Consider the following 14,268-nt stretch of genomic DNA (forward strand, 5'->3'; position numbering starts at 1 on the left):
AAAAACTTCAGGGGAGGTAACTTTAAAAAAAAATGGTCATGCACTTCTTCATTAATAACTCAAGCTCTAAGGTCACAATGGTAATTAGCCTACTATTCATGTGTCAATGGTTCATTATAAACAATATTTTCCATTTATTAACCAACTTATTGAATAGAATACTGATTCAAATGTTGTTTTTAAAAAAGAATTTTGATACTTACTTCGTTATAGTTATAAGTTTAAAAAATAACGAACTACTTTTATAACGCGCAGTTTTGACATATCCTCATTATAGGCTTCTACACTTGACAGTTTTACAAAGACCAATAGAGCTTAGTTCTAGATATATTTATAATAAATGAATTAATAATTTGAACAAAATTTTAATTATTAAGGCAATAGCTTATCTTCTTATATAATACAGACGTTATTTCAAAAAAGAAGATGATTACGTCCTACGCGTCATGCGTTTAGTCATGCATATTAACCAATGACTTAAATTCTGCCAAGTCACTGGTTTTCCTGGCTAGCTCAGGCAACCCATTCCATGCTCTAATAGCACTAGGGAAGCTTAGGGGTGCAGATTTATTTATTATGTAAACAATAGTATCACATTAAGAAATGAATCGGATACGAACAGCATAGTCACCATTAGTAATGGCATTACCCGGTAACAAAGGCCTACAATTCATGATCATAACATTGGCCTAGGTCTAGTAATTGTAAGATTAAACGTGTAGGCTACATTCATAGGAGTTCTAGTCTAGATATAGTAGATTCTATATCAAGATTCTAGATCTAGATCTAGATCTAGAATTAGGTCTACACGTAGATCTATATCCAGACTTAGATCTAATTCTAGACTAGACTTAGATCTAGACTTTTATCTTGACTCTAGATTTAGATCTAAAACTAGGTAAAGATCTAGCTAGATCTATGTTTGTATGACATATGACAATGGAGTTATGGAGATATTAATTTTTTATTTTGCGAGGGGAATGTCTGGTCCAAGTAGACCTTCTCCAAGATTTTCAAGTCATTTCTAGCTAGCTAACTACCTAACTAAAAAAGGTTAAGAATTTTTTTCGTGTTGCCAATTTATCTAACTTTGTAAGAAGAATAAATCTTTTTTTAGTTTTTCTTTATTACATGTTACATGTTAATAATCGTGAATGTATGGATAAGTTTAATTATTATTATTTTTTAAAATATAAGTGTACGCTAAATGAATATATGGAGATGCTTTGGCTGAGTAGTAAAGCACTTAGAACCAGAAGTCCCGTGTTCAAATCCTGGTGAAGGTGAGGGCCGATTTTCAGTTTGTGTTTCCACACAAACTGTCTTTGTAACCTTGTTTTTTTATGAGCTTAGTTTAACACGTTCGTCTTTAACATATATGGCCAATAGTGCCAATACCACCTAGTCTATGCCTACTGGTAGAGACAATAGCACCTAGTATATGCCTAATGGTAGAGACGATGGCGTGTAGTCTAGCCTCTTTATTCTATTCAGACTAGTTTGACCAACTGGTAGAGACTATGCTATCTAGTTTTGCCGACTGGTGGACACAATGCCACCTAGTCTGTGCATTCTAGTGTTGCCAACTGGTAGAGAATATCCCGTCTAGTCTTGCCTACTTGTAGATTCTATGCATTCTAGTCTGGCCAAGGGGTAGAGATTATGCCATCAAGTCTTGCCATCTCTAAGAGATTATGCATCAAGTCTTGCCATCTGAAAGAGATTATGCATCAAGTCTTGCCATCTGAAAGAGATTATGCATCAAGTCTTGCCATCTGTAAGAGATTATGCCATCAAGTCTTGCCATCTGAAAGAGATTATGCCATCAAGTCTTGCCATCTGAAAGAGATTATGCCATCAAGTCTTGCCATCTGAAAGAGATTATGCATCAGGTCTTGCCATCTGAAAGAGATTATGCCATCAAGTCTTGCCATCTGGTAGAAACATCTTCAAGCGTGTTACATAAAGAACAGATCGTAGCCCAGATTCCTCCTAAGTTCAACATTAAACACCCTTAATTATGTTTATAAAGCGGGACTAGATAGACACATTGATGTTCTATATCAGTGTTTCTCAAACTTTAGACCTATGTGCACCCCTTTAACATTTGTGTAATGCTGATTACCCCCCCCCCCGTTTTTATTTAGTAACAGATCATAATAAATGGGTATATTACCCAGTACCCCACTTTGGGAAACACTGTTCTATATGTATAAACTACTTAGCTATTTATGATCTATTTTGCTATCTAATTACAATCTATTTACTATGTATTCATTATCTACCTACTATCTATTTATTATTTATTGATATATTTATTATTTATTTACTATCTATTTATTATCTATTAACTATTTATTTATTATCTGTTTATAGCTAAACCAAATCTAAAATCCTTTCAGTTGATATAATGCAGTCAGCCAAAGTCATCAAACCAGCAGCGTATAATACATATTACTGGTCTGACGGTAATGACAAATCCTGTTACCCTTATGGATATCTCAGGAATGTCGAACTCCAACTGGACCAACCCTATCCCTTTAGTTGGATCAGAATAGTTGTTGAAAATGCTAGTAAGTTGTAACCAGGTTTGATTTTAATAGGAATTCAAAACAAACATATACCAATAACGTTACACTTAAATGCAAGCTATACAAATTATATTTAGCAATACACTGACCAAAAAATATTAGAAAAGTATATGATTAGGGGAAAAAGAAATGTTTTATTAATAATTAAATGTTACTAATTCTTTCCCTTTATTTGATGTTGCAGATGTGCTGACTAAAGTTTTGTTAGGCTTTAAAGTGAATGACACTTCTCTCCACTGCACTCGGCAAAAGGTGTATCTAGTGGACAACAAAACTATTGATATCAAGTGTCAAGACTATATCGTGACACAAACTGTCCTCCTGGAGGGAGACATTGTTACATCTCTATGTTCGATCTACATTAGCGGAGGTACACAGGCTTATGTTTGGTGCTCCTTTACTTGCTTCTTCACGCCAATACTTTTACATATACATACTAGTATTTGTGTCAACTATTTGTGAGTAGTATCAGTGGCGTAGCTAGGATGAGGGAGGGAAATATCTTTTGACATTAAATATTAAATATTACACAAAATGCAGGGACTCCCAATGAGTTCAAGCCCCCCACCCCCGGGCCGGGCCCCACAAAATTCATTTCGCCTAGGACCTCCGATTGCCTAAGGCCGGCCCTGATGATATGATATAGTTTTTAGTCTAGTAATCTCTGATAACTTCCCAAATCAATAGTTAATAATATCACCGTAGAAATGCCTACTGACTAAATCAAAAAATGAAAAATTTAGAATATAATTTGAAAAAGACATCTTACAGACACTTGAACGATTCCATTCTTATGTGTAAATAAATCTGTTGATAAAATTTTAATAATGTTTCTTCCGTTGTGGTCCGTGAAATACTACTGATTCATCAATAGTGCCATTAGAGAATGGATAGGTTGCCTGAATCAGACAGGAAAACCAACGACTTAGAAAAGTTTAAATCAATGATTAAGATGCATGAATAGAAATGCATAGGACGTAATAATCTTCTTTTTTTTTTCATGTAACGTCTGTAATTTATAAGATAAGATTTTAAAAAAAAGCTTTGCATTTCAGCACATTGAGTAGGCCTACATATTTTTGAGACAAAAATCGCAACCCATTATAGGGCGGCGAGGACTTAATGATAGACAACTGTTGATAAGATAATGATAGACAACTGTTGATAAGATAATGATAGACAACTGCTGATAAGATAATGATAGACAACTGTTGATAAGATAATGATGGACAACTGTTGATAAGATAATGATAGACAACTGTTGATAAGATAATGATGGACAACTGTTAATATGATAATGATAGACAACTGTTGATAAGATAATGATAGACAACTGTTAATATGATAATGATAGACAACTGTTGATAAGATAATGATAGACAACTGTTAATATGATAATGATGGACAACTGTTGATAAGATAATGATGGACAACTGTTGATATGATAATGATGGACAACTGTTGATAAGATAATGATGGACAACTGTTGATAAGATAATGATAGACAACTGTTGATAAGATAATGATAGACAACTGTAGATAAGATAATGATGGACAACTAAGATTGAAAACACTTCATACCAAGAGGAAATGTTCAGTGAATACGTTTATACGTCAATACGTCGTTCAGGTCGGTCTACATTTGTATGTTTCATATCCACGGCACTGTGCACTCATCCTTAATCTTCGGAATCGTAGACATTTACATTTATGCTTGAATTTTGTAAGGGAACCCCATTTAGCCTGCAAATGCTTGTTTAAAAAAGATGTATTACATGATTGCATTATACTTACAAGAAGATACGTTTAAGCTTAGGCCTACATGTAGAAGAGAAAAGAGAGAATAATAGTGGGTATTCTAGAGCTCCGGAGAACTCATTTCTATGTACAATAGTCTAATCATTCATCGAGTCAAAGGTTTTTAACGATGATGGATTAACAATAAGATATTAATACTGCCTTTCGTTCCAAAATTTATTGTACTAGCCACTTAGAATGATTCCAATGCAATTCAGATATCTATGATCTGTTAATTTGTTCAATACACATTTTAGCCGCAAAGAGTAAAGATGCATCCCATTGATATATATATATCGTTTAGAGACGCTGGCGGTGAATAGGCCTCACCCTTCTCTAGCCTGCATCCAACGTAAAAAGAACTGCCCCCACCTGGAGCTCACCCTCCTCATGCCTGCATCCAACGTAACAAGAACTGCCCCCACCCGGAGCTCACCCTCCTCAAGCCTGCATCTAACGTAACAAGACCTGCCCCCACCTGGAGCTCACCCTCCTCAAGCCTGCATCCAACGTAACAAGAACTGCCCCCACCCGGAGCTCACCCTCCTCAAGCCTGCATCCAACGTAACAAGACTTGCCCCCACCTGGAGCTAACCCTCCTCAAGCCTGCATCCAACGTAACAAGAACTGCCCCCAGCCGGAGCTCACCCTCCTCAAGCCTGCATCCAACGTAACAAGACTTGCCCCCACCCGGAGCTCACCCTCCTCAAGCCTGCATCCAACGTAACAAGAACTGCCCCCACCCGGAGCTCACCCTCCTCAAGCCTGCATCCAACGTAACAAGACTTGCCCCCACCTGGAGCTCACCCTCCTCAAGCCTGCATCCAACGTAACAAGACTTGCCCCCACCTGGAGCTCACCCTCCTCAAGCCTGCATCCAATGTAACAAGAACTGCCCCCACCCGGAGCTCACCCTCCTCAAGCCTGCATCTAACGTAACAAGACCTGCCCCCACCTGGAGCTCACCCTCCTCAAGCCTGCATCCAACGTAACAAGAACTGCCCCCACCCGGAGCTCACCCTCCTCAAGCCTGCATCCAACGTAACAAGACTTGCCCCCACCTGGAGCTAACCCTCCTCAAGCCTGCATCCAACGTAACAAGAACTGCCCCCACCCGGAGCTCACCCTCCTCAAGCCTGCATCCAACGTAACAAGACTTGCCCCCACCCGGAGCTCACCCTCCTCAAGCCTGCATCCAACGTAACAAGAACTGCCCCCACCCGGAGCTCACCCTCCTCAAGCCTGCATCCAACGTAACAAGACTTGCCCCCACCTGGAGCTCACCCTCCTCAAGCCTGCATCCAACGTAACAAGACTTGCCCCCACCTGGAGCTCACCCTCCTCAAGCCTCAACTTTATTTCAAGTTAAACATTCAGAATTGAATACATCTACATCGTTTGAGTTGTACTAGTTGTTTGGAGCTACAAACCAACGGCCCAGTACCAACAATAATAAAAAATTAAAATTCTTCTGTTGCATTTTGAGATATTTTCCATAAATCTTAAATGTTGTTTACGCTTCTCTCTCTCTCTCCTGTTAGGAAGAAATGTTGCGATTAGAGGGAAAACCAACTCTTCAAGTTCCAATAATCACCAAAATGCCGTAGATGGAAGTAAAGAAAACAAATTCAGCAAAGGCAGCTGTTCACATTCTACTACTGGTGACACAAAGCCAAGCTGGGAGCTGTCTTTTAGGGTACCCATGCTCGTAGACAGATTTGTTCTTTATAATAGAGGTATTAGACTGTTCATTTTAGTTTATGAACTATATTTATTTTGGTTAGGAGAGAGAAATGACAGACTTTGGAAATAATTTTGTGAAGAAAAGTGTGTGACAAGAACTAGAAAAGTAAAGCCGCTAGTCACGTAGGTATCAAATAGAGAACGTTTTATTGTCTTTTGTTAGTACAAAATTACCAACGACCTAAGCCTCTACACAAGGCTGACCTCCCCTTAGCACAGTGCATTTTCTAAAATAAAATAATTAATGACGACTAATTAGTTGGTTTTTTTTTTATTGATTCATGTATTGTCATCAACAACGAATTAATGTTCAAAGTTTCCAATTGACCCGAGTTTGGAAGGCGGGAGAAACAATGTGTAAAATATTTCACCTAGACAGACAAGACAGACAAAGGGAGTTTATATAAGCTTTTGTAATGAACATTTGTTGATTAAAAGAAAAAAAGGTTTTCTTAACAAAACAAAGTGTACGCATACGATCTATCTATCCATTATCCCCCCTCTCTCTCTCTCTATTTAACTATTACAAAAAGTTATTGCAAAGCTTACACCAACTCACTCTGTCTTTCTGTATGTGTGGTAAAATTGTGTACACTTTAATTCTCCCAAACCCATTCTCAGATGAAGTTGAAACTTTGCACAAATGTTTATTGGTATCGACAAGCCATGAATAAATTTTAAAAAATTAAACAATTAGTCAATAAAATACTGGTAATTCATTATGTGTGTGCTTCAGACAAGGGTTTGGTCCCCTCATCTAATTGTTCACATTATTTCTCCCTCATCCATTTTCGGATCAAGTTGAAATTTTATTTATTATTTTTAATAAAACATGAATCGATTAAAAAATTAAACAATTAGTCAATGAATTATTGGTTATAATTTTTTAATTGATATCAAATAAGGGAGATAACTTCTACGTTATTGAAGTTATACCTGTAAATGTGGAGTTATTCCCTTAGATACGTGTTTAAGGATTTTAAAAAATATTTTGCTTGTTTTAAATTTCAATTATTCTTTCAATGTTTATCGTGCTTTAAGCAAGTATATGCTGCTTCAGTGTTTTAATTGCATACATTATTTTTTTTTTTTAATGGCAATTGTAAATGGCAATCCGATTGTTCTTTAGTATATAACATTCTCATTCCAGTTGCGAGGTCTTCTAAAAGTGTTATGGTTTCGATGATGCCAATACTGTTCATTTTGCTTTTCTCGTTCAATGACAAATGAAATATGAATAGTTCGTTCATTAGTGCTGGAACATAAAGTTGGATTTTGGTTCTATTTAATTTAAAATATTAACATTTTTTAGGTGACTGTTGTAGTAAAAGGCTTCAAAGCTTTCAACTCTCAACAAAAGACTTCTCTGGAGTCAATCATTTCCACTACACTGGTCCTAATGAGACAAAGCTCGTGTATACAGTTTTACCAGAGAGAAGATTGGACATTGACTTCCTTAAAATTCAAGCCACATATGTAGATAAAGGGGAAGTAATTCTGTCTTTATGTGAGGTGGAGGTCTACGGAGGTAAGTTGACGAACAATGAGATTCTTCAAAGTGTTTATTCGCTCCAAAGTGTTTATCAGCTCCAACGTGTTTATCAGCTCCAAAGTGTTTATCAGTTCCAAAGTTATTATCAGCTCCAAAGTGTTTATCAGCTCCAAAGTGTTTATCAGCTCACTCCGTCTGTTATTTCTCCCATTTACCATTCTTGGATCAAGTTCAAATTGTAACAATCAATAAAAAAAATTACATAATTAATTAGTAGTAATTAAATATTTATACATATATAGAAAAAACGGAATTAAAACTTATACGATACAGAGAGATATGGCTGTAAATGTGCAGCTCTTTCTCGTATAAGATTTTTACAAAAGTATTTTTTATATTTTGCTTGTTTCAACTGCTGCACTGGGAACAGTACAAAAAAAAAGACAGTACATTAATAGAGCGCTTTGACACAATAGTGTTTGAATAAACCTAGTAACACAGGGGGGGGGGGGAATTACAGAACATTGACCTATTGAGCTTTACCTTTGACCTTTTTAAAAATAGTTGATAGCTTATAACTGTTTAGGGATTTTAAATTTGTTAGTGTTTTATATAACGTCTTTAATTTAAAATAAAAGGCAAATTTATTAAAAAAACAAACCAATACAAAACAACAGAATATTGATCAATTTTTTCTAACTTCTCCAAGTGAAGAAAACTTGAAAACAGCACATATTTTCTAGAATGACGTTTTTGTGCTCGCGATACGTAAAAAGTTCTTACAATCAAAATAGAATGTGCACGTTAAAACAAAAATCACTCAATTTTATACAATACAATAGATTAGCCAATAAGAAGTTGAACTATACTGAACACTGATTCGGGGCTTGGCAATTGTACTTTTAGTTCTAATATACTATCGAAGAATGTTTCTTAAATTAGTAAGAAAATAGCATGAACTATCAGTCCAAAAAAAAATAAAATAAAATAAACTTGCATCATTTGATTCCTAGGTTGAAAAACTGAACACTAACGTCCCTGATGTTTTGATGTGCTTGTTAGAGACTTGTATTCGTTTTGAAATGATGTACACTTATTTGTTTCTTCTCTTGAAGATTGCCCTCCAACAAGGTGGGGGCTTGACTGTGATCAAGACTGTGATAGTCGATGCCCCAACACTTGTCAAGTGAACGTTGGCACTTGTGACACTGGCTGTATTGGTTACGACAATCCTCCTTACTGCACACATAGTGAGTAGCCTATGGAGGCTAGAGTACTCAAGAGTCTAGACTAACTCATTTGTTCCCTTATCTCGTGTATCTCCCCCCCCCCCGCTCTTTCAATAGCATCGAATCCCGTGCAGCTGTTAGTAGCTCGTAGAACTAAACAAGTGATGACTAATGGTTTAGTCATTTCATTAGGTACTTGTTTGTGGACGTCTAGATTCCACTTTCATTTCCTGTTGTGGCATGCAATATATACGCCTAAGTAAAAAAAAAAAATAGATAATTTAAATGTAAACATTTTTTTGTCTACAAAACATTTTATTGTGTTCTTTATATTTTAAAAACAAAACTACAAAGAGAGTTTATGTATCACAAAAACTCCGAAGAGGCCCCACCAATTGATAAGGAATATTCAAGCCACGGACTTGTTTTGATTGTTTAAATTAATACGATTTCAAAAAATCATTTAGCGTAGTTTATCACTTTCAACAAATGAACAACATATCGGAAGAGCAAGTTCAAAGAACTATTTTGCGTTTTGTTTCACTTTAAAACAACCTGAACTTATGTTATATAATTTTTTTTCCAAAACGGAAATTAGCTTTTTAATACTTTGTGTAGTAAATGTGAGAGGCCGACAAAGAAACATGACACAAAACTACTAGTGGCTTTTTATTATACGGTTGGCAAACATTATTTGGAGACTAACATACATTTTCAATTAGTTTTCTAGTTTTTTCGATAGAAACATGACAGAACGACATACAAAAGACTCAAAAGATAGGCAAAAATAGTGAAAAGATTGTAGGATTTTCGGCTTAGATGTTAAAACAGTTTGGCTAAGACTTAGCCACCTAACAAGGAAATTCAAGTTCAAAGTCCAATTCGAGCTAAGTTGTGTTTGCTGAACGCAGCACTGAAATCTTCTCCCCCCACCCCCCCCCACTGGTCCACAAAAGTGATTGGATCATAGCACACTGAGCATCCGATAAGCATAAAAACGACCACTGGCAGAAAAGGATTATTTCTGAAAATTATAAAGGTCACAGCTAGAACTGCTTAGCGACGAGAAAAAAATGAGATTCTTCTTAATCTTTGCACTCAATGATGCCCATGTTATTAGCCGCTAGTACATGACTGTAATTAATTAAATATTAATAAATTTATAGCAATAATAATAGTAGTAATAACAGTTATAATATTATAATGATAAAAATCTGAATATTTCAATTTTTTTTTTTTTAACGTTTGTTAAAATTAGATATTGTTTTGGTACAATTAAGATGAAAAGTTCTATTATTTTTTTGTATTTTGTTAAGAATGCCCAAAAGGAAAGTGGGGATACAACTGTGAAAATGACTGTCAAGCCAATTGTTATGATAAATGTTGTGATATATTCTCTGGATATTGTGATCAAGGATGCTTGGGATTTACAGATCCACCTGATTGTACTAAAGGTAAAACAACAACAAATAAATGACTTTTTTGCCAGAAATCAAAAGACTTCAATCAAATTTTGGAACCTATTTAAGTCAGTGGCAACAGTGAAAACTGTTAGGTTAATGCGCACGTAGCCAATAAGTTTCAAGCACCTGGAAATCGCGACAGATAATAATTTAGCAAATAATTTGAATATATTTAAATCTCATAGGAAATCAGTCGTGGAAGTTAGTTTAAATTTGTTTCTCCTTCAGATCTTCTTTATGAAAAATAGAATTTCTATTAGGCCTAAATCTAGAAGTAAAGATACAAACGTCTTTACTTCTTGTTAATAACGACTAGACCTAACTTACAAACAATATTCCTTGTGCTAGCCTTAGATTCGGTCACGTGACGATGAACGTGTGAAATCACACGCTCTACGTTTTCAAATTAAATTTCGAATCAAATCTACATTCAACAATTAGAAGTGTTCTTGAATTGTAGCCATAGTATTGTATGATTTCCCCCTTTAACCTTGACCTAGTTCTTAGTCTGTTGGACCGTCGGTGCAGTATGCAAGATTCGTCAACCTTCTTTCTCCATTCCCTCTCTGTCTTTTGTCTCAGTTAGAACCTCTTTTAATGACTGGCCCGTTTATTCTCTAATGTTGTCTTCCCATCGCTTTCTCTGCCTCTTCTTCTTTTTCCTGGTACTGTTATCTGAAGGAAGGTCTTTGTGAGCCCCGAAGACCTTGTACAGTTGTAATATGTTCATAGATTTTTAGCTTGTGTTTTTTTAAAGATAGCAGGTCATCATGGGGTCCAATCGCTGCAGTAACCTTGTCTCTGAGCTCTTGGTTTGTCATGCGGTCTTTAAAGACACACGTGATTTTTCCCCAGAAGTCACCAAATGATTGCAAAGACTTATATAGCTCTTTGCTCTTCATGTGAGAAACATGTTTTATCTCTGAAGATCACAGGTTTAACTTTGTTTGAAAAGGCAATTCATATATATAGGCCTATATATTTTTTACCAATATCGATTAAAAGATAACATATCAAACCGAGCAAATATAATCTGTTCTCGTTATATATTTCTATGTCTTTGATCAAACGCAATTTTTTTTATTAAATAAATTTTATTGACTTTTCTTTTTGTTAAGATATTAAATCTACTAAATGTATGTCTCTTACTTCCAGCCCATTTGGAAGAAACATTTTTTTTATTTGTTAAAGATGATGAATTGAAGCCTCCGGTCCGTCGCTTCAGAAAATATTGCGTTCGAAGCCAAACCCTCTTCCGATGAACTGTTTTACGAAATGTATTTACACAATGAGAAAATCAGTTTCGCATTTCTATACCGACACAAGTATGATTGCAACAAGGCGAAAACCAAGCCCTTTGCGGCTAGATCAAAAGAAAGAGCATTTTGAGATCTAGGTCTCGTCGATTTTATGAGTTTGATGTCATGATGGGAAATTTTAAATGATACAACAGCATGATGCTACAAGAAGATGAAAGGTAGAAAATTATTTTGATCTCTCTCTCTCTATGTGTGTGTGTGTGTGTGTGTGTGTGTGTGTAATGTTTAGACTAGTACTCAATGTTCTCCTAGCCAATAGTGTTAGAAAGGTAAATAGATCTATTAAATTTTAATTTGTTTCTTATTTTTTTCCAATATATATATTAAAGGGAGGGAAGGCAGGGCTACAACCCTGAGGCCTCAACAAGAAAGAGGCCTCAACAAGAAAGAGAAAAACCTATCATAATTTTGACTTGACAGAAACTTTTAAGTATTTTGTCACATTTTTAACGTTAACTAACACTGTCGTGATAGAGAATTGTCTGCTTATAATATGCTCTGAATATGTAAATGCAGTTCCGGATTTACGGCAGTGCGTCTACCAAGGGCATTGCCCACCACAAAATTATACAATTTGTAAAACTAAAATATAAATATTAAATACACATATGAGTGGAATTAAATTATGCATGTTTTTAAATATGTGTATTTTTTTTTTTTATCTATAAGTGGATCTCTATTAAAGCTTTTGAAAAAGTGTAGGAGGCTTCATAAAAATCCTGCCCCATGGCCTCCACATACTTCAATCCGGCCCTGCATGTTCAAGCACCATTTTTATATTTTACCTTTTTTTTTTTTTTCACAGAACTTCCTGCTAAACTCAATGAGTGCGGAGCGTCTATCCCATAGACGGTCTGTCTGCCCCTAAACGCACGGAACGTCTATCCCATAGACGTTCTTACCCTACCTTTGTTTTGTTGCATTTTTAAATTAAAATTTTTAACTAACAGCAGTGGAACTATTTTTACTTTATAAAAGAGTTCTTCATCCTTTGTTTACATAGAAATTAGAAGCTTTTGGCTTTATTTAGACATTTATTTATTACTTTTTTTTGAAATGTAAAAAAACGTCGCCATGACTACTCTAGTCCAAGACACACCCACAATGTTGACTACTGAAGAAACTTTATAATTATTCTAAAATTTATCACAAATAAGTAGTAATAATGAAGAATTTGATCTAGATATAATAAAATATACTATACTATAGTAATAATAGTATAGTCATTAGACTGATTAGATCCAGGTAGGTCTGAATTTACTATTTAGCGTATTTATAATAATTTATATCTATATTTATATTATTAGTATTTAGATCTAAATTTTCTAAATCTATTATTGTCAGTAGGCTAAGCTAGGTGTAGTCTGTTACTCTGTAGATCGAGATTGACTAGATCTAAGCTTTTATCTCTAGACTTGGACTCTAGATCTAGATATATCTCTAAGCTTATGGCTATATGGTAAATAAAAAGAAAGGAAATAGTAGATCTACATCAAATAATCATCCAATGTTGGCATTTTTTCCCCATTTTCTTTTTTTTTATAGTATTGTTTATCTGTAAAAATCTACAACATCATGGCTATGCTTGTCCAAGACACACCCACAATGTTTACTACTGAAGAAGCTTTATTATTGTTTTATTTATACTTCTATGAATTGTAATAATGAAGATCTTGATCAAGATTTAGCATAGGATGAAGCAGACTTGGACATTATTAGCATTTAGATCTAGTTAAATCTAGTTACATTCTAGTATTGCCTTTTATATGCTTAGGCCAGGGCTGGCGAACCTATGGCACGCGTGCCCAAGGTGGCACGCGAAACGATTTTGTGTGGCACGCGACGACGATGATATTAAGAAATGCGTTTTTTTTAAAATCACGGATATCTCAAATTACCATTATTAATAACGTTCAATTATTTCAGAGAACTGCAAATAATATGGAAGAAGCGCTAGTGGATCATATTACATATACTTTTTTCATATGACTGTGTTTCATTTGGGGAGCGTAGGGCATAATAAATTTTGTTCAAGACAAATCTCGTATTTGAACGAGTCTCCTTAGCTTCCGCCATTTTTGTTGATACTGAAAACGTGTCGGTCTTACATCGATTGCTAGCGTTGCCATCAATAAATGTTTATAAGAATAATTACCATAACATGTCATTCTCAAAAATAAAAAAAAAGAAAACTTAATGAAGAAGAAGGAAGTGGCAGACCTTTTCAAGAGTGGTGGACTGAAAGATATGGAATGATTCACAGAGAAAACAAGGCCTTATGTGCCATGTGTTTGGAAAGTGTTGTTTGTCGGACATCATTAGTAAAACGTCATTATGAGTCCAATCACAGCTGGCTTTTAGGCAAAAGCGAGGATGAGCAAAAAGAACATGTATCGCGTGAGTTACAAAAGCGATTTCACAATCCAGTTCTTTTGTAAACTTTGTTAAAAGTTCTTCTAACTTAGTGGCTACAAGTTTTGAAGTTTCAAAAATTATAGCTAAGCATGAAAAACCTTTAAGTGACGGTGATTATATCAAGGAAGCAATGTTAGAAAGTGCGTCTTATTTGTTTGAAGGCTCTCAAAACAAGGATAAAGTCATTCAGAGAATAAAGGATTTGCCAATAAGCCGAAA

The 14,268-nt window shown here is 35.2% G+C and overlaps 1 protein-coding gene across 3 annotated transcripts in view; it reads left to right on the forward strand.

Moving 5' to 3' along the window:
* LOC106059083 (receptor-type tyrosine-protein phosphatase T-like) overlaps positions 1-14,268 on the forward strand; it is a 50,706-nt gene that overhangs the window by 6,915 nt on the left and 29,523 nt on the right. For all 3 annotated transcript variants that reach the window (XM_056030175.1, XM_056030174.1, XM_056030173.1), the window contains exons 3-8: positions 2,403-2,573; positions 2,776-2,961; positions 5,930-6,124; positions 7,444-7,659; positions 8,739-8,873; positions 10,169-10,306. In XM_056030175.1, coding sequence (XP_055886150.1) covers positions 2,403-2,573; positions 2,776-2,961; positions 5,930-6,124; positions 7,444-7,659; positions 8,739-8,873; positions 10,169-10,306 — 1,041 coding nt within the window. The remainder of the gene's footprint in view (positions 1-2,402; positions 2,574-2,775; positions 2,962-5,929; positions 6,125-7,443; positions 7,660-8,738; positions 8,874-10,168; positions 10,307-14,268) is intronic.

Source organism: Biomphalaria glabrata, chromosome 5 (genome assembly GCF_947242115.1).
Source record: "Biomphalaria glabrata chromosome 5, xgBioGlab47.1, whole genome shotgun sequence".
Taxonomy (NCBI): domain Eukaryota; kingdom Metazoa; phylum Mollusca; class Gastropoda; family Planorbidae; genus Biomphalaria; species Biomphalaria glabrata.